General features: G+C 24.5%; 5 protein-coding genes across 5 annotated transcripts; 3 read left to right on the top strand and 2 right to left on the bottom strand.

The window, feature by feature from the left end:
* Positions 1 to 2,495: 2,495 nt before the first annotated feature.
* OCT59_003917 (uncharacterized protein) lies at positions 2,496 to 2,959 on the top strand (the record flags this gene model as incomplete). The annotated part of the gene is made up of 2 exons (XM_066147942.1): positions 2,496 to 2,503; positions 2,590 to 2,959. The coding sequence occupies 2 exons, from the start codon at positions 2,496 to 2,498 to the stop codon at positions 2,957 to 2,959; spliced, it is 378 nt and encodes a 125-aa protein (XP_065996591.1).
* Positions 2,960 to 9,694: 6,735 nt separating this feature from the next.
* OCT59_003916 (uncharacterized protein) lies at positions 9,695 to 11,302 on the top strand. The gene has a single exon (XM_066147941.1). The coding sequence runs from the start codon at positions 9,711 to 9,713 to the stop codon at positions 11,154 to 11,156; it is 1,446 nt and encodes a 481-aa protein (XP_065996590.1). The 5' UTR covers positions 9,695 to 9,710; the 3' UTR covers positions 11,157 to 11,302.
* Positions 11,303 to 11,438: 136 nt separating this feature from the next.
* Positions 11,439 to 12,950, top strand: OCT59_003915 (uncharacterized protein). Its single transcript, XM_066147940.1, has one exon. It carries the CDS (start codon positions 11,455 to 11,457, stop codon positions 12,895 to 12,897), a length of 1,443 nt encoding a protein of 480 aa, XP_065996589.1. The 5' UTR covers positions 11,439 to 11,454; the 3' UTR covers positions 12,898 to 12,950.
* A 941-nt stretch (positions 12,951 to 13,891) lies between these two features.
* On the bottom strand, positions 13,892 to 14,433 carry OCT59_003914 (uncharacterized protein; the record flags this gene model as incomplete). Its single annotated transcript, XM_066147939.1, has 2 exons — positions 13,892 to 14,205; positions 14,385 to 14,433. The coding sequence occupies 2 exons, from the start codon at positions 14,431 to 14,433 to the stop codon at positions 13,892 to 13,894; spliced, it is 363 nt and encodes a 120-aa protein (XP_065996588.1).
* A 3,522-nt stretch (positions 14,434 to 17,955) lies between these two features.
* On the bottom strand, positions 17,956 to 19,080 carry OCT59_003913 (uncharacterized protein; the record flags this gene model as incomplete). The annotated part of the gene is made up of 1 exon (XM_066147938.1): positions 17,956 to 19,080. The coding sequence occupies one exon, from the start codon at positions 19,078 to 19,080 to the stop codon at positions 17,956 to 17,958; it is 1,125 nt and encodes a 374-aa protein (XP_065996587.1).
* Between the last annotated feature and the right edge of the window lie 532 nt (positions 19,081 to 19,612).

Raw genomic sequence — 19,612 nt, 5'->3', positions numbered from 1 at the left:
CTTTCTTTTCTTTCTCTTTTTTTTTGTTTTTCTTTTCGTTCTTTTCCCCAGTGTTGGAATTGGACATTGTCCAATTCCCAATAGTGGACTATTGGACTTTGGACCTAATGGAGATATCCAGTCCAATTCCAATTCAAATGGACTATGTCCTCATAAATTTGGCCGAATTAAATTTTATATACCATAATTCTGGCCAATTTTATAATGCCGGCTAAAATTAATTTTAATTCTTTACAATTAAAAAAGCATACGTGTACATAAATTTGTGCTGTAAATTAACCATAATTGGTTAAAAGGATGATCAATCGATTGAAAAATATAAAAAAAAAAATTTTTTTATTTAATCTCTTTTTGCGATCATCTTCAAAATAAAACAAAGAAAAGATAAGGGTACTCATTTCTAATTTTAATTATCATAATATTATGGGCCGTCAACCACATTTTTTAACACCATATGTTGTAGTTTTGCACGCAGCAAAAAAGGCAAATAAAAGCAACAAGTATGCAGTATGTCGAGCTTGTATTAGTATTATTGGAAAAGATGAAGCATATAAGTTAAAGTTTACAAATACTAAAAAAGAATGTGCACGTCATATTAAAAACTGTCCAAATTTTGCGCAGAAATATAGTTCACAACAAATAGCAAAACTTCTTGATGACGCAGCAAAAGATGGTGCGAAGAGTAAACCATTTAAAAAAAGATGTCATACAGAATCATCTGATGATGGATCATCTGATGATGATGATAATGATAATCCAATACTTGAAGAAGAAACATCAAATTTGGATGAGATTACACTGGATAATTATATATTTTGTCCATTAACAATTATTCAAGAACAGAAACTTGAACAACTTTTATTGGATGTAACTGTTTCATGTGGCTTTGCATTCCAATGGATTGAGGATCCTGCAGTTAAAAGTTTATTTCATTGGTTAAATCCAATGATTGCATTGCCTTCTCGAAAAGTATTATCAGGACGTATTTTAAAAGATGCAACTGACGAAGTTTCAACAAAATTACTTGATAATGCTAAAAATGATTTGTCTGGTGTAACCTCGCTTTTGATGGGTGGAAAAATGTGGCACGACAACATATTTTTGGTATAGTTCTTATTACATCTACAGGCGAAATGATTATTTGGAAAGCAATCAATTGCGGCGGTAATAGAGGTACTGCCAATGAGATTATTCGAATTACACAACAACTTTTTGCAGAATTGAATCAAAAAAATATAAGAGTTAATGGGCTAGTTACAGATTCAGCATCAGAAAATGCTTCTGCACGGTGTGTATTTTCAGTTTTTTATTGTTTAATTTTAATTATATTTAATTAATTAATTTTAATTAATTAATTTAATTATTAAATTTATAAATATATTATTAATAGGAAACAACTTCAATTACTTTATCGTGATAAACTATTTTTACCCTGTTTTGCTCATCAAATGAATCTATGTGTTGGTGATATATTTAAAGAATCAAATTCTCTTACAAAAGTTGGTGAGCAAGCTGTTGCAATTGCTAGTTTTTTTAACCGTGCAAAAGTATGGATTGGAAAATTACAAGAAGAGCAAGCAGCAATGTATAAAAATAAATATTATGCATTAATTGTACCTAATGATACTCGTTGGAATTCCCAATATTATTGTTTTGCAAGTTTATTGTGATCAAAATCTGCATTAAAAGTAAGTCTTGATTTTTTTTAATAAAATTTATATTATTCTATTACTAAAAAAATTAAAATTATTAGAATTTAGCAACAAAAATTGAAGAACAAGAAAGTGATGATCTTTATGATTTTCCAAACGAATATCTTAACTGCATTTCTGATAATAATTGGTGGAAAAAGCTTAAAGAATTGGAAACATTAGTACTTCCCTATTGTGCTGCACTTAATCAACTTCAACGACATAATTCACAACTTCATGATGTTCTCCATTGCTTTGGCAATTTAGTTATAGTTTTGCATTCATTAGATAATAATAATCTTAAAAACAAGCTTTTAAAAAAACTTGAAAAAAGGTGGAGTGATTGGGAGCAACCTCTTTTATTATTGGCATTTTTACTTTATCCAGGATATCGTATTGATAAACTTAATCCTGAAATTGAAACTTTGTCTTTTCCACATCTTGGTAAATGGGTTACTTATTACTATTGTGCTTGGTTTAATGAAGATCCGACTGTAATATTAGTTGAATTAGAGGCTTATCGACAAAAAAAATATCCCTATAATGATGCAACTTCACGACAATTTAATAATAATGTTTTAGAATTTTGGAATTATGTTCGTGGTTATTCTAAAGAACTTTATCGTGTTGCTAACCGTATTTTTTCAATTGCAGTAACTACAGCATCTCTTGAAAGACTTTTTTCACAATGGGATGGTTACACTCAAAGCGGTGAAATCGTTTAGCAGTAAGTATTTTTATTAGTAATTTAATTATAATAAATATAATTATATCATTTATTAATATTTTTTTAAATTATTTAGCATGAGAAGGTTTTAGGAATGACTCAGTTACATGCTTCAATGCAACAAAAACTTAAACAAAAAAAAATTGATGAAGATGCATTAAAGTTTTGAAGTACAGGTGTTGCACTTCCAGTAAATGAAAACGAAGATCCAAATGCATCAGATGATCTGAATGTGTCAGATGATGAATCATCAAGTGAATTTATTGAAACAGATGCTAATGTTCAAACTGAAAGTAATTGGAGAAGTGTAGTGTCAAGATGGATTAATATGTTGGAAGATGAATCAAATGAAGAATATGATAATGATAATGAAAGTGATAGTAATGATGATGATGAAAAACTTGAAATTAATGTTACAAATATATCAAATTTGCCTCATCCTGCTAGAGATCAAAATTCTAAATGGAAACTTCAAGATATTTTTATTGAAAGTTTAGGGGAACCCAATTATTTGTCAGCTTTTATTTTAGGTAACAATTAAAAAAATTTTAGATATCAATAAAAATGCTAAGCATAATTGATGAATTCAATAAAAAATTTTAATAAATATCAATAAAAAATGATTTGCAATTATAACTTTTGTAATTATTTATATATTTGCTAAAATTACATATAAAACTTATAGCTTTGATAGCTCTATATTCCAATAGTCCAAATTTTAATGGAATTGGAATGGACTAAGTCCAATATTCCAATAGTCCAATGGTCCAAAAGTCCAATAGTCCAAAAGGCCAATACTGCTTTTCCCTGTTCTTTTATTAACCTTTGTTTCTTTTTTAGACGTGTACCATTTCAGTGAAATCTGAGTAAGTCTCTTTCGTCTTTTTCTCTTATTGTTTTATCGCTGTTAAAACGATATTAATTATTTTTTTCTTTTTCTATGGGTGGTGTTCTGGCTTTACTTTTATTTTCCTTTATCTCTCTTATTTTCGTTTTATTTGTTTCTTCATTATTTTTTGTTTTTATCCATCCATTTCTGTTTATTTTATTTCCTTTTATCTCTTTCTATTTATGGTTCGTTTCCTTCATTACTTTGTTGTTCTTATTCCCTTTATTTCTTTCATTGTTTTCTATTCTCGCTTCATTTCTTTTGTTATTTTCATTCCCCTTCGTTGCTTTTACATTGCTTTTTATTCCCTTTTGTTCCCTTACATTTCTTTGTTATTTTTTATTCTCCTATTGTTCCTTTTCATTTTTTTTTCATCTCTTTTGTTCCTTTTCATTTTTCTTTTGTTTCTCTTATTGATTTTTATTCCCTTTTGTTCCCTTTCATTTCCCCTTCATTTCTCTCATAGTATTTTATTCACTTTTCTTTCATTGTTTTTATTCCCCTTTCATTTTTTTCATTGTTTTTTTTTATTCTCTCTTTGTTCCCCTTTATTCCCCCTTTGTTTCTCTTGTTAAATTTTATTTCCCCTTTGATTCTTTTGTTCCTTTTTACTATTCTTCACTTTTTTTTTCATTTCCTTTACGGTTATCTTCGTTTTCCTTCATCCTCTTTCATTCATCTTTCGTTTCCCTATATCATTTTCACTTATTCATTTTTTTCATTCATCTTTCACGTCTCTTTTGTTCATCTTTCATGTATCTTCATCATATTTTGTTTATCTTTCGTCATTTTTGTTCATCATTCATTTCCCTACATCACTTTTCGTTTACTCAACCCTTTTTATTTATCTTTCCTTTCCTTTATTTCCCTTAGTTTTTTTCATTGTCTTTTTTTACTATATTTTTTTGTCCTTTCTTCATATATTGCAACACATTTATATACAGCATTATGGCATTAAAGTTAACGTTATGCAATTACGACTTATCAGCTATCTGTTATATCATAAAATTTTTTTTATAAATCATGTAATGCATTGTGGTGTAACATTTTTTATTGATCAAATAAAATTGAAAAACTAGCCAATAAAAAATTTTATAATCACGTGATTGTGGTGTTGAGCACCAGTGGTGTGATTTAGTACAGTCGTAAAATAAATAGTTTTAAATTAACTTATAATTATTAATAAAAAAATAATTTTAAATTAATTTATATATAATATTTTGGTTGTAAATTATCTATAAATTTTTTTTTTAAGTAATTTTTTTGCATATTATAAATAAAGTTAAATTTCATATAACTTCAATTTACAGTAATAATTTAAGACTAATCTTTATCTATTAAAAATATTTAATAAATTGTAATTTAAGCTTTTTAAGTAAATTTCAGTTTTAATTTTTTTAGTATTATTAAGAAACAAATATATAACTGCAAATCTGATATCATTTATTTGACCAATAATTGCATATAATTTATAATTTAATGCATTTGTCTTATCATAATAAAAAAAAAAATCAGAATTAATATAATTGAATTAAGAAGTCAAAGTTACTTCGAAACTCATTTAATGATAAAATTCAAAAATCTAAAACTTAAAAGTTAAAAACTTTATTTTTAATGAAAAAATTGGTAAATCTAAAACTTTCTAAATTATAATTAGTTTTAAAAAAGCATAAAAACAGTTTAGACAATTGATTTTATTATAAAAAAATAGTTTTAGATTAAAGTTTGACTAAATTAAAATTTTGAAAAAATAGTTTCAAATTAAATTTTGACTAAACTAAAATTTTGAAAAAATAATTTTGACAAGTATCCTTAAATTAAATAAAAATAAAAATTATTTATTAGGAACTTATATTTATATATTATATCAATAAAAATTTTTGATTATGGATAATTTTGTTAAAAAATAATATATAAAAGTAAAATACTTAATATCTTTAACAATATTTCGTATAATTACTTTTTTATTTTCTTCTAATAATAATAAATTTGATTTTAATTGATTTAAGTATTTTTAAAATTTTTTTTAATACATTCAGTTTATTAGAAATAGCATTATTTTTGTATTAAATTTGGATTATTAATTTTCAATTAATTGAAAATTTTAGCAAAAATTTCATGAAATTTATTTTTTATAAAATTTTTTATTTTATAAAATACATTGATTTTTTTTAGTTTAAATCAAATTATAATAAAATTAAATATTAGTTATTTTTAAATTAGTGTTAATTACAATTTTGAATATTTTATTGTAATTGAATTTATAAAAAGTAATTTATCATACTATTTTAATATATTTTCAATTTTTCTAGATTTTTTGGTTAAATTAAAATTTTGAAAACATTTATACTAAAAATTATATATACATTTTTTTTTTAATTAATAATAATTATGAATTCTAAAAAGATATATAAAAAAATTTTATAATATACTGTATATTAATAAATTAATTTATAGAATATCTCAATTATAAAATATTTTGATATAATAGAATGATTAGGTAATCAAGTTATATGATACTAATTATATGATAGAATAAATAATTATGGATTATTGTAAAAAAATTAGAATGGATCATTAAGAATAATATTAAGAAATAGTATAAATAAGAATTATTAAAAGAATTATAGAATCTTCAGAAAAATAATTAGAAGAATTATAATTTATAATTAATCAAAATAATAGAAATATAATTATGAAATGTATAAATAGAATATATCTTTGACTTGCTTAAAATCAATATTTAATAATTAATAAAATTAATTCATCTTAATCATAAATGATTTACATATTTTTTTTAACTATTTTCTTATAATAAAAACATACCTCCTTACTTATTTAAGAATAATGAATAAGATATAAATAAATAATAGAGAGAAAAAACTTTTGCAGTTTAAAAATAATAAATTTATATTTAAAGGATAATATTGTAGTTATATAATTATTTGTTAGTTTCACAATATTTTTTATTTAATAATATTTACATAGGGCTATTTAGTTAGAAAGAAAATATATAGATAGATAATCTATTAAATTTTTACCCTTTTCACATCATTCCATATTTGATTATATTTACATATGGCAAATTTTATTTGAAAGAAAAATACAGTATAGACTTCTTTTAGGTAATTTTAACGAATTGTTTTTGGTACATTTGCTTTTTATACTTTTATTATTCTGTATCAGATAGTATATATACAGCTTTTATTAATAAAGAAAAAATTATATATATACGCTATTTATAGTGTATAGATAATTAGAAAAAGAAAAAAATATAACATTAGTAATAAAGATAAAAAAATGAAGTCAAATAGTAAAAAGTGTAATGGAAAGCACATTGTAATAGAACATTTCAATGAAATGAATTGAAACAAATGGAATGATTTAGTATTTTATTGGAAAGGTCATTAGGCAAATTTTTAGGTAGATCTTGACAGTTACCTAAAATTTTAGTTGTATAATTGTTTGTAATAGTAATATAATCATTTAGGTGACATGTTGACCTTTTCTTCAGGAGAGTAGTTTTTTTTCATAATGCTTAGTTCTTATATATATTATATTTTTCTTATTTTTATAAATTTAGTATATGTAAGTAAGCGTAGTTATATTAAGACAAAATCACATCTATATAAATTAATAAAAATAAAAATAAAAATAAAAATATTGTAGTTATTGCAAAGAAGTATAATAATAAACTACTTATTAATATCTGAAAAAATTTTGCAATGTTACATATTATGTGAAATCAGATGTAATATTTTATATTTGCAATAACTATTTATAGTATTTGATAAAATAAATAAAAATATAACTTTTACAAAAAAATTTTATCATTATTTTATTATTTTTTTACAAAATTTTAAAAATATTTTAATAAAAGGTATATCATTTTCTTTAATAAAAACTTAGTTTTAATATATATTTATTTTTTTATAATTTTGTTTATTGAAATAGAAGATTAAATATATAGTCAGACTTTTATATAATTACCCTTTATATAATGCCTTCTTATAAACACTTATTTTTGCTTAACCTACATATTATTTTATTAATAAATTAACTCCTATATAGTCATAACTCTATATAATTACTATTTTTTATTGAGCTAATTAGATGAATATAATATAGAGGTTTAATTATATGTACTGTATATATATTATAAAAAGAGTAAAGATATCTCACCTTTTAGAGAAATAATAATAAAAGTTTTTAGTAGTGCAGTTTATACTGTATCAAAATAATGAAAAGCTTTATTATTAACAAAATAAAGAAAATTATGTGTAAAAATACACAATTTTAAAGAAATGTTTATTGCATTAAAAGTATAAAAAATATATTGAGGATTTGGAATATGAAATAATATTTATTTAAACAATTACAATAGAAAATTATAATTCAGTGAAAAAAAGTATCATATAAAAAGTATTATAAATAAAAATAATAATTATAATAATTACAAGTAAATTATTATTTATTGTATAAATTACAGATAAAATATAAAATATATAAATGTTCTAACTAATTATATTCTAATACTACACTACAAGCAACATGCATATTGTATGATTGACGATAATCGATGATTACTACGTATATATGTGAAAGTAATGCTAGAAAATTCTTAAGGCATTATAAAGGGGCCGATAATTTAGGCCGATCGTCAATTTGGGGCTTGGGGCATCTCCTGAAAAATAAGGGTAAAGTTTATATGATGATTTCCCTCTAATTTTTTGCAAAAAATATATTATATTTGTTAGACTTATGATAGGGGAACTGGGACAGTTAGACTTAGCATGCATCCCACAATATTCATTTTTTGTAGGATATGTGCAGCAACAATTTTATAATTAAAATTCTAACTCCACGTGACCGGCGGGATGTGAAAAAAAACGAAAAAACTGTCCCTCAGATAAATATAAACAGTGAAAACGCGATGGGTGTGATGCCGGTGATGAATATTTTTAGGTCACGTGGGATAGAAAATTTGTTAGGAGAGGAGAATATGTAAATTTTTTTCGTTGCATAGTATAAATCATTTTGAACTTAATCGACTCCTTAATATGTCAACTTGCATAAAGCTATTGCGAAGTTGTAAAAATATTGTGAAACTTATTAAAGGATAAAAAACAATAAATTTCATATGGAAATTGGTTCATACAAAAACCCTTCTTACGAAAATTAACACATCCATTTATAATTAAATGCACGAACACACATTTTTCAATCATGAAATAAAGCAACAAAATTGTTCATATCATTTATATCATTTATATAGCTAATGAGTATGATATGACCTCCGTTGTATGTATGGTGCTAAAATTGGTAATTCTCATATACCGTATAGCAGATAATTAACCATACCATTTATAATTATAACTTATAAGTATGATTAGCTCGCAAATTTTACATTTACCCCGGATATGTAAAACAAAAGGGTAATTTAACAATTAAATTTGCTGAATATTTTTTCGCCTGAGTAAATTTTATTTTTTCCTCGAAAAATGTCTAGTCAGCTTCTTGCTGATTGCCTTAATGAAATATTTGAAATGATACAACTACTATACACTCGCAGTAAGAATCTTATGGAAAAATATGTGACTTAAATATTTTAATTATTTGTCCTCCAAAGGAATCAAAAGATCTTTTACATAAGAATGGAATTTGTTTCATTATTTCGACTCAAAAACCTTCATTGTTTAATTATCCATCATTTTGTAAAACTATTTCAATTTAAAAATTAATTATATGATTGAATACGCACTTAGAAATCAACGATTAATTATTTCGGCAGGAGATTTAAACCATAGTGAACTTTATTATCACACGAAATATTGAAAATTAAATCAAATTTCATCCTTAAAATCTTTTGGATATTTCTCCAGGATGTACTGATATGATTGATTTTATTTATTCACCTGAAGCAAAAATCTGCTTAAAGTATAAAAATGATAATTGAAAAATATTCGAAAATGGATGTTATTAAGAAATATGAATATTTTAGTATTTGAAAATGATTTTTGTTAGGACAAATTTATTCTGAACCGGGGGTCCAGGTTCTTTATCCTAAATCCCCTATATAAATAAGTTTTTTTCAGAGTAATCGTCACGTGATTAGTACATTTGCGGTCTAGGATAAGAATCTGAACCCCCGGTCTATTTTAAGGACACTCCTTTTGTTATTTAATTATTATTTTAAATAAATCTTTTTTTCAATCATATATGGTAATATCACGAGGAATTTATCACCGCAGTTGATCAACAACATAATTTCAGTAAATAAATATGATTGGCTGAAATTTTATATTATTAACCCAAATAAGTAAAACAAAGAGTAAATTACACTTAAAATCCGTAACAGGTTGATTACCCTAAAATTTTTTTTTTCCCGAAAAAATCAAGCAAAATGTCTAGTCAACTTCCTGATGATTGTCTTAACGAAATATTTGAATATTTAGAAAATGATACAACTACTTTACATTCATGTTCGCTAGTTAATCGTCTTTTCTGTGAAATTGCAATTGGAATTCTATGGAAAAACGTCTGTAACTCGTATTACAAGCCATATATATCATTATCAATCATTAATACTTTAATTACTTGTCTTCCTAAGGAATCAAAAGATCATTTACATAAGAATGGAATTTGTATTTCGACTCAAAAACCTCCATTGTTTAATTATCCATCATTTTGTAAAACTATTTCAATTTATAAAATTAATTATATGATTGAATACGCACTTAGAAATCAACGATTAATTACTTCAGCAGGAGATTTGAACCATAGTGAACTTTTATTATCACACGAAATATTGAAAATGTTTATCAATCAAATTTCATCCTTAAAATCTTTGGATATTTCTCCAGGATATACTGATAGAATTGAGTTTATTTATTCGCCTGAAGCAAAAATCTGTTTAAAGTATCTTGTAGAGTTAAAATGTTGTTCAAATATTTGCTCTGCATTTTTTTATCAAATATCAGAAATATGTCATAATATACAATCATTAACTATAACTTTTGTTAAATTTATTATTTCAGATGGTATAGCAGATTTAATTTCTTTACAAAGTAATTTAAAAAGTTTAACATTAGAGTATTGTAATAAAGATATAATAAGAACAATAACCCCCTCGTTAGCTAAATCATCTTTAACAATAACTAAATTAGTATTAGATACAGCTAATTCGCCATTATCATTCATATCTACGTTCATAAATTTACAAGAACTTATTTTACATTTAGATCCTGATGATCCTAATGCTGAAGGTGCTTTTGAAGGTTTTGGTCAATTACAATATATTAAATTTCCACAATTGAGAATTTTAGAATTTAATTGTTTTAGTCCAAAATTAGAAATGGTAATTAAATTTTTGGAAATTAATGGAAAAAATTTAACAAAATTTAATTCATCTTATGATGATAAAACAATGAATTTAGTAAAAGCTAAATTTTGTCCAAACCTTAAAAGTTTATGTGTCACTATTAAAGAAGATGAGGGGGATGAATTAGAAGCGTTAAAATTAGTTTTAAGTAGTTGTCAATCTTTAGAAATTATTGCAGTACATATTGATTACATATCTATAACTAGTAAAAATTTATTTGATGTTTTGGCAAAATATTTACCAAAAAATCTTCATAAATTAACAATAGGTTTATTTATATCTTACAAAAAATTGGAAGGATTGGAAGAATTTTTTATAAATAGGAATAATTGTGTACCACAAAAACCACTTTCATTGACTATTATTACAGATTTATTTGGAGATATTTATGATTCAGATTTAAAAATAATAATTGAAAAACATTCGAAAATGGGTGTTATTAAGGAATATGAATTTTTTAGTATTTGAAAATGATTTTTGTTATTTGATTATTTTAAATATGCTTACGTAAAAAAGTCATTAATAAGAATAAATGTTTCGATAATTTTTAATTCTTTTAACATATTGACCAAACACATCTTTTTTCAATCATACATAAAAAGGAATTTTATCACCGCAGTCGATCAAACATAATTTCAGTAAATAAATATGATTGGCTGCAAACTTTATACTAACCAAATATGTAAAACAAAAAGTAAATTACAATTAAAATTCGGTCAGTTTACCCCGAGTAAAATTTTTTTTTTTTCCGGAAAAAACAAGCAAAATGTCTAGTCAACTTCCTACTGATTGTCTTAACGAAATATTTGAACACTTAGAAAATGATACAATTACTTTACATTCATGTTTGTTAGTTAATCGTCTTTATTGTAAAATTGTAGTTGAAATTTTATGGAGAAATGTTTGTAACTCAAATTATTTTAGGCCATATATATCATTATCAATTATTAGTACTTTATTTAATTGTCTTCCTAAGGAATCAAAAGATCTTTTACATAAGAATGGAATTTGTTTTATTACTTTGATTCAAAAGCCTCCCTTGTTTAATTATCCATCATTTTGCAAAGCTATTTCAATTTCTAAAATCAATCATATGATTGAAAATGTTCTTAGAAGTCAACAGTTAATTACTTCAAGAGATTTAAACCATAGTGAACTTTTAATATCACACGAAATATTAAAAATGTTTATGAATCAAATTTCATCCCTAAAATCTTTGGAACATTCTTCAGGATACGCTAATAGAATTAAGTTTATTTATTCACCTGGAGCAAAAATCTGTTTACCGAATCTTGTAGAATTAAAATGTCATGCAAATATTTATCCTGAATTTTTTTATCAAATATCACAAATATGTCATAATATACAATCATTAACTATAAGATTTATTGATACTGCTGTTATTTCAGATGGGGTAACAGATTTAATTTCTTTACAAAATAATTTAAAAAGCTTAACATTAGAGTATTGTAATAAAGATATAATAAGAATAATAACCCCTTCCTTAGCTAAATCATCTTTAACAATAACCAAGTTAGAAATAAATACATATAATTCGCCATTATCATTCATATCTATGTTTATAAATTTACAAGAACTTATTTTATCTTTAGGTCCTGCTGAGGATCCTGAAGATACTGTTGGAAGGTTTGATCAATTACAATATATTGAATTTCCACAATTGAGAATTTTAGAATTTAATTGTTTTAGTCCAAAATTAGAAATGGTAATTAAATTTTTGGAAATTAATGGGAAAAATTTAACAAAATTTAATTCATCTTATGATTGTAAAACAATGAATTTAGCAATAGCTAAATTTTGTCCAAACCTTAAAAGTATAAACATCACTTATAAGAATGATGAATTGGAAGCACTAAAACTAATTTTAAGTAACTGTCAATTTTTAGAAAGTATTAAAGTTCGGATTGTTAATAAAAGTATAACTAGTAAAAATTTATTTGATATTTTGGCAAAGTATTCACCAAAAAATTTTCATAAATTAATAATAAGTTTATTACCATTTTATAAATTAGAAGGTTTGCAGGAATTCCTTATAAAGAGAAAAAATTGTATACCACGAAAACCACTTTCATTAACTATAAATACAGATTTTCGTGAAGATATTTATTATTTAGATTTAAAAGTAATTGATATATATTCGAAAATGGGTGTAATTAAGGAATTTATAATTATTACTAGTAGAAGATAATTTTTTGTCATATCATTTTTTTTAAATGTGTATAAATAAAATTTAATTAAAACATGAAAGTTATCAATAAGAATAATGATAATTCCGACAGCAATTGTTTGAACCACGTGATCCTAATTTCTTCACGTTATGGCTTTTCACCATGATGTAGAAAAGGAACATTATTATTCAACTGAATGTATCAATAGATATATGTTAAAATTATTATTATTTTTAACGTAAATTGCATCATTGCTTTCAAGTTATTTATGCTAGAAAAAGTGTGTTTTATTATAAATTTACTTGTACATTTCTAACAACATTTTTGGGTAATTGAGAAAGAAAAATAATAAAATATATTTATAACCAAGAACGCCAAATAAATTCGTATAACATTCAGTTGAATCAACCAATACAATAAAATTCAATTATTTAATCCATGAATCCGTTATAAAATCGACAAAACTGAATAATTTCCATGATTTATTTCATGAATATGCTATGTTTACGAAATTTAAATATGGAACATTTTTATAAAGAATTACTTCGGGTAATGAATCATTTTGATAATTTCAAATATTTGACTAGTATGGTAAACCAGGTAAACCAGGGTTATCATGTCTAATTTCATAATTTAACATTTATTAAATGCAATGTACCACATTTCAGAAACATCATCTTATTTTATATTCTTTAATGACACCATTTTAAAATATTTTTCAATTATTATTTTTAAATCTGAATCATAAATAAATATCTCCAGTAATAATAGTTAATGAAAGTGGTTTTTGTGATATAGAATTTTTCCTATTTATAAAAAATTCCTCAAATCCTTCTAATTTTTTAGATGGGAATAAACTTATTGTTAATTTATGAAAATTTTTTGGTGAATAATTTATCAAAACAAAAAAATTTTTACTAGATATAAATCTGTAATCAAAGTGAACTAAAATACTTACTTAATGCTTCAATTCATCCCCTCATCTCTTTAATAGTGACATAAACTTTTAAGATTTTAGCTTTTACTAAATTTTGTTATAAAATTTTCAATTGTGGGAAATTTAATATATTGTAATTGACCAAAACCTTCAAAAGCACCTTCAGCATTAGGATCATCAGGATCTAAATGTAAAATAAGTTCTTGTAAATTTATGAACGTAGATATGAATGATAATGGCGAATTAGCTGTATCTATAAATACTAATTTAGTTATTGTTAAAGATGATTTAATTAACGAGGGGGTTATTATTCTTATTATATCTTTATTACAATACTCTAATGCTAAACTTTTTAAATTACTTTGTAAAGAAATTAAATCTGTTATACCATCTGAAATAATAAATTTAACAAAAGTTATAGTTAATGATTGTATATTATGACATATTTCCGGTATTTGATAAAAAAATGCAGAGCAAATATTTGAACAACATTTTAACTCTACAAGATACTTTAAACAGATTTTTGCTTCAAGTGAATAAAATAAACTCAATTCTATCAGTATATCCTACCTGGAGAAATATCCAAAGATTTTAAGGATGAAATTTGATTTATAAACATTTTCAATATATAAAAGTTCAATATGGTTAAAATCTCCTGCCGAAGTAATTAATCGTTGATTTCAATCATATAATTAATTTTATAAATTGAATTGGTTTTGCAAAATGATGGATAATTAAACAATGGAGGTTTTTGAGTCGAAATAATAAAACAAATTCCATTCTTATGTAAAAGATCTTTTGATTCCTTAGGAAGACAAGTAATTAAAGTATTAGTAATTGATAATGAAATATATGGCTTATAATAATTTGTGTAACAAATATTCTTCTATAAAATTTCAACTGCAATTTCACAACAAAGGTGGTTAACTAGCAAACATGAATGTAAAGTAATTGTATCATTTTCTAAATATTCAAATATTTCTTTAAGACAATCAGTAGGAAGTTTGACCGCTGGATTTCGAAAAAAAAAATCAATGAATTTTTAGTAAATTGTAATTACTCCCTTGTTTTACATATTTGGTTAACATAAATTTGCAGCCAATCACATTTATTTAATTTAATTAAATTAATACACTTGTTGCTTCGCGCTATAATGTTGGTAATGCCGGCTTGAATTATATGATCGGCGTATAAATTTCGCTTTTGAATTTGTTTGACGTCACGTAATAAACTGGTCAATGGAAGTAGTAAGGTAGAATTTATTTATACGGTTAATACACACAAATTTTTTTAATTATATAGATTAAAGATTAATATTAATGTGAGAACCCATGAATCATTAGAATAAAATTGTGATTTAGGCTTTTCCGTGTTAATTTAAGCCATCAAATAATAAAATTTTGAAACACTCATTTATTAATTCTTGTTATGTAGACAGAGTTAACTTTTAAATATACTTATTATAAAAATAATAAAATTAATTTTATTGATAAATGTTACATGCGAAACAATCAATTCAACTGGGCCAGTCAATATTCAGGCGCCACGTGGATTTCCCGTAATATGATTAAGTAAAAAAGTCTGAGAATAGGGTTTCCATTTCCAAGTATAGTTTGACATATTTTTTATAAGATTGAATTTTCTGAAACGTGATCAAAATGTTTTCTAGCAGCAGGTAAAGTTTGTATAGTATAGGAACGTATTCAATTTTAAACATTTTATTTTTATTTAAGCATTAATAATTGGTTAGTTTTCAATTAAGATGAATAAAAAAAATCCAAATAATTCAATGCAAAGGATAATGAAGGCAAAGCTTTTAATATTTTAATTTATCAATTCCCTGAAACTACAAAAATATAATAACATGAATATACATTTAAAAAAATAACGAACTAATTTACAATTTATTATGATTAGATTAAGTTTTATAAATAAATTAATTAATAAAAAAGTACATCATTCTATTAAATAGTCATTAAAATTAAAATTAAAATTATCGAAAAATAAAATAAATAGATCTCATATTAAAAAGATTAACACATTCGAACCAGCAATAGTAATCTTTTTTCATTAAACAAATAGCATTTAGGGATTGAGTATGAACGCTCGGCAATGGGTATGGAAACGCTTCGATCAGATAACCAGCGATAGGATAAGCTCCTCTACTTTATTGTAGCTACAGCACAGCCAAAGGCATCTAATTGATTTTCATTTACTGGATCCCCAACAGCAACTCTAATAATGTATGAATCAGGAAGATATGGTGCCTTAGCATTTATTACAACAACAGAAATGGTTTTTCTGCTTTACGTGATACAACAAAAGTCGACCTAATGGTTGTTGGTTCATATCAACATATATAATTTGAGTTACGGTTTTTAATACGGTTATATCATGACTTAATGTACCGGAAACCAGTGTTGGCAAATGACCTTGAAATGACCTTTAAATGACCTGATTACGACATGATTTTACTATGAATATATCACGTGATCATATACGAAATGACCTAAGGTCATTTCAAATAAGTGAAATGACCTCAAAATTTGCCAACACTGCCGGAAACAAGATAAGTCACGGGATGTTCAGAAACAGGAGGGACAGGTTTGACTTCTACATTGATTAAGGCAGCACCTGAGACTGCATATAGACTAAATTGAGTTTTTTTTTATTAAGTAGGTGTGAAACGACATTGATGGAAATTGTAACAATTAAATATGAAGATTCGGTTCATTTTTAAAATATTGGAATTAATTTTTTTTTTGTAAATATTATTAAATATTTCGTTAACATGTAATTATCAATAGCTTGGTTTCAGAGTTACTTCCTTTTTATGAAGAAAAAAAAAACCAGCCTCCTGAGTTCCATTAAAAATCGTATTTCCCGATCGCAACGTAGATCAACACGTACATCAAAATTAATTTTATATTCCCATACTTATGGTATGAATTATTTCGGAAAACTTCTGCCACCAAGAATTTATCTTATTTATCTTATCAACCAAAAAAATTTATTTTTTAATTCTATCAAGATAAAAAAAAAATACATAAACATACGTTGGTACACTCCCCCTTTACTATATAATTAGTAATTACACATGGAGATGTCTTGACGCAAAAAAAAATTCCGGACTTACTGACGATCAGAATCCATTATAACATAAACCCGACGCTCACAATCCTGACAAATCATAATCCCGAAAATTCAAAATCCAACACTCATTACTTTTTATCCCGACACTTTTTATCCCAACACTCTGTAACGGTCTTAATAAACTCTCTCAAATCTGGCTAAAACATATGAAAAAGACTTTAATATAAGAAAATTCCTTTAATAAATTTTACTATTTTCTTTATTAAAATTATTAAAATTGTTGGATGATATTAATGATATGATAATTCACCTAATCTAAAATATAAAAAATTCGCCAAAATTACATGTTCACTTATACATACAAAGTAATAAAGAATAAGATTTATAATATGCTTTCTTACAACTAAAGTCGCTGGTTATGATTTCCAAACATTTCAACACAGAGTGACCAAGATCAATAAAAAGAATCACGAACTCTAGTATTGAATAAATATGAAATTACATTTACTAATTTCACAAATACCCTTTTTGAAGACGTGATCTTTCCAGATAAACTTTAATTTTCTGCTTCAGGTTGACGTATTTATATTTATTATAAACTAAGGTTGACGCCTCAACTGTTTTTTAAATAGTTGCGAAATTACTGCTATGCGGGTTGCGAGCTGCGAGTTGCGATTAGTAAGACCTAGTTGCGGCGTCATCTCTATAATATAAACCCATCATTTATTGCTGACCTTAACCTTCGATCCATTATATAATTTAAAAGTTATGCACCGATCATAGTAAACATTTTTATACCTACCTTTATTTACATATATATTATAAATATTGAAAAATAAATCAAAGTTTTTTATTATCTGTTACAAATGTTATAAAAATAATGTTCATTATTCATATTCTATTAATTGACACTTCATACTTCTGATTTAAATAATAATAACTAGCGAAAGAGATTTTTGCGGTGTATGATCCCTATGGTTTCAACATCCATTAATGATATCAAAATCTAAATAATTTTAATAATTTTCTAAATATCATTGACTATTAATTATTTAAGATTAGTTTCAATGTTCCTAATCAAAGAACCTGATAGAATTTTAAGGTTTGGACAAAATTTAGCTATTGCTAAATTTAATGAATTATTATTTTGACCTTTGCATATATAAAATTCTATTAAATTTTTTCCATTAATTTCTAAAAATATAATTAACATTTCAATTTTTGGATGAGAATATAAAAATTTCAAAGTTTTCAATTGTGAAAAATGAACATATTGTAATTGATCAAAATCATCAAACGGTTTATACTTGAAAGAAAAAAAAAGTTTTTGTAAATTTTTAAACAAAGCTACAAATGATAATGGTATATAATATTCATGTAATGTTAATTCAGTTAATGTTAAAGAAAATTTAGTTGAAGAGGGGATTATGGCCTTTATTTCATCATTCTCGTCATAATAAGAAGATATTAAAGTTATACATTTTAAATTATTTTGTGAAGAAATTAAATCTGCCAATCCATTTGAAATAACATCAGCAAAATCTATAATTATTGATTGTATATTATGACATATTTGTGATATTTGATAAAAAAATTTGGGAGGAGAATCTGAATCACAACATAATCTTGTAAGATTTCTTAAACAGAATTTTGCTTCAGGTAAATAAATAAACTCAATATCATCAATGTATGCTGTAGAACAATCTAAAGATTTTAAAGATGAAAGATTCATAAACATTTTTAATATTTCTTGTAATAATAGACGTTTACCATAATCAAAATCCTCTGCTGAAGTAATTAATTGTAGACTTTTAATAGTGTATTCAATCATTCTTTCGATTCCATAAATTGAAATAGTTTTGCAAAATGATGGATAATTAAATAATGGAGGTTCCTGAGTTGGAGTAATAATACAAATTCTATTCTTATGTAAAAGATCTTTCGATTCCTTAGGAAGACAAGCAATCAAAGTACTAATAATTGATAATGATACGTGTGACTTATAACTATGTTCATAACCATTTTGAAAATCCAAAACATCCTTCCATAAAATTTCAACTGCAATTTCACAATAAAGACTACTAACTTGCAAACATGCATGTAAAGTAATTATATCATCTTCAAAATACTTAAATATTTCGTTAAGACAATCAATGGGAAGTTGACTGGACATTTTGTTTATTTTCAAAAAAAAAGAAAAAGAATCTGCTGGAGGAAGAAAATATTAATAATAAATGCAAATTTGTTATTTATTATTCTATTGTTTTACATATTCGGTTAGTGTAATGTTTGCGAGTTATAGTGCTGTATAAAATTATGAAACGTTACTCGAAGTAATTTTTTTTTTTTATTAGCATAATTACTTCGTCATTTCGTTAATCACCCCTTGCAAATCTTAATATGCACGCCCCCCGTTATGTGAAATATTGATTGCCAAAAAAAGGATATCCCGAAAGGAATATTCTATTAATAACGATTGAACACAAAAAAATTTATTTGCAATACATTTGAAATAAGACTCGGGTCTTTATCCCTGAATGCATATAAATTTACTATTTAGGATAAATAACTGAAGATAATTTAGATAATTTGCTCGAATAACCGATAAAAGCAATATAATGTTGATTAATTTCGAGTCCATCATTTTTTCCGGGTTCTTCAGAAAACTCTTCTACATATTATTCCTCGATAACACTTCGCTTATA

This window comes from Rhizophagus irregularis, chromosome 12 (genome assembly GCF_026210795.1).
Source record: "Rhizophagus irregularis chromosome 12, complete sequence".
NCBI lineage: Eukaryota > Fungi > Glomeromycota > Glomeromycetes > Glomerales > Glomeraceae > Rhizophagus > Rhizophagus irregularis.
The sequence above is the reverse complement of the archived record's forward strand: the minus strand, read 5'-3'. Positions and strand labels throughout refer to the sequence as shown.

Excerpts from the sequence above, each read along its gene's own strand:
- OCT59_003916 (XM_066147941.1), top strand. The coding sequence starts at position 9,711 with ATGTCTAGTCAACTTCCTGATGATTGTCTTAACGAAATATTTGAATAT.
- OCT59_003915 (XM_066147940.1), top strand. The coding sequence starts at position 11,455 with ATGTCTAGTCAACTTCCTACTGATTGTCTTAACGAAATATTTGAACAC.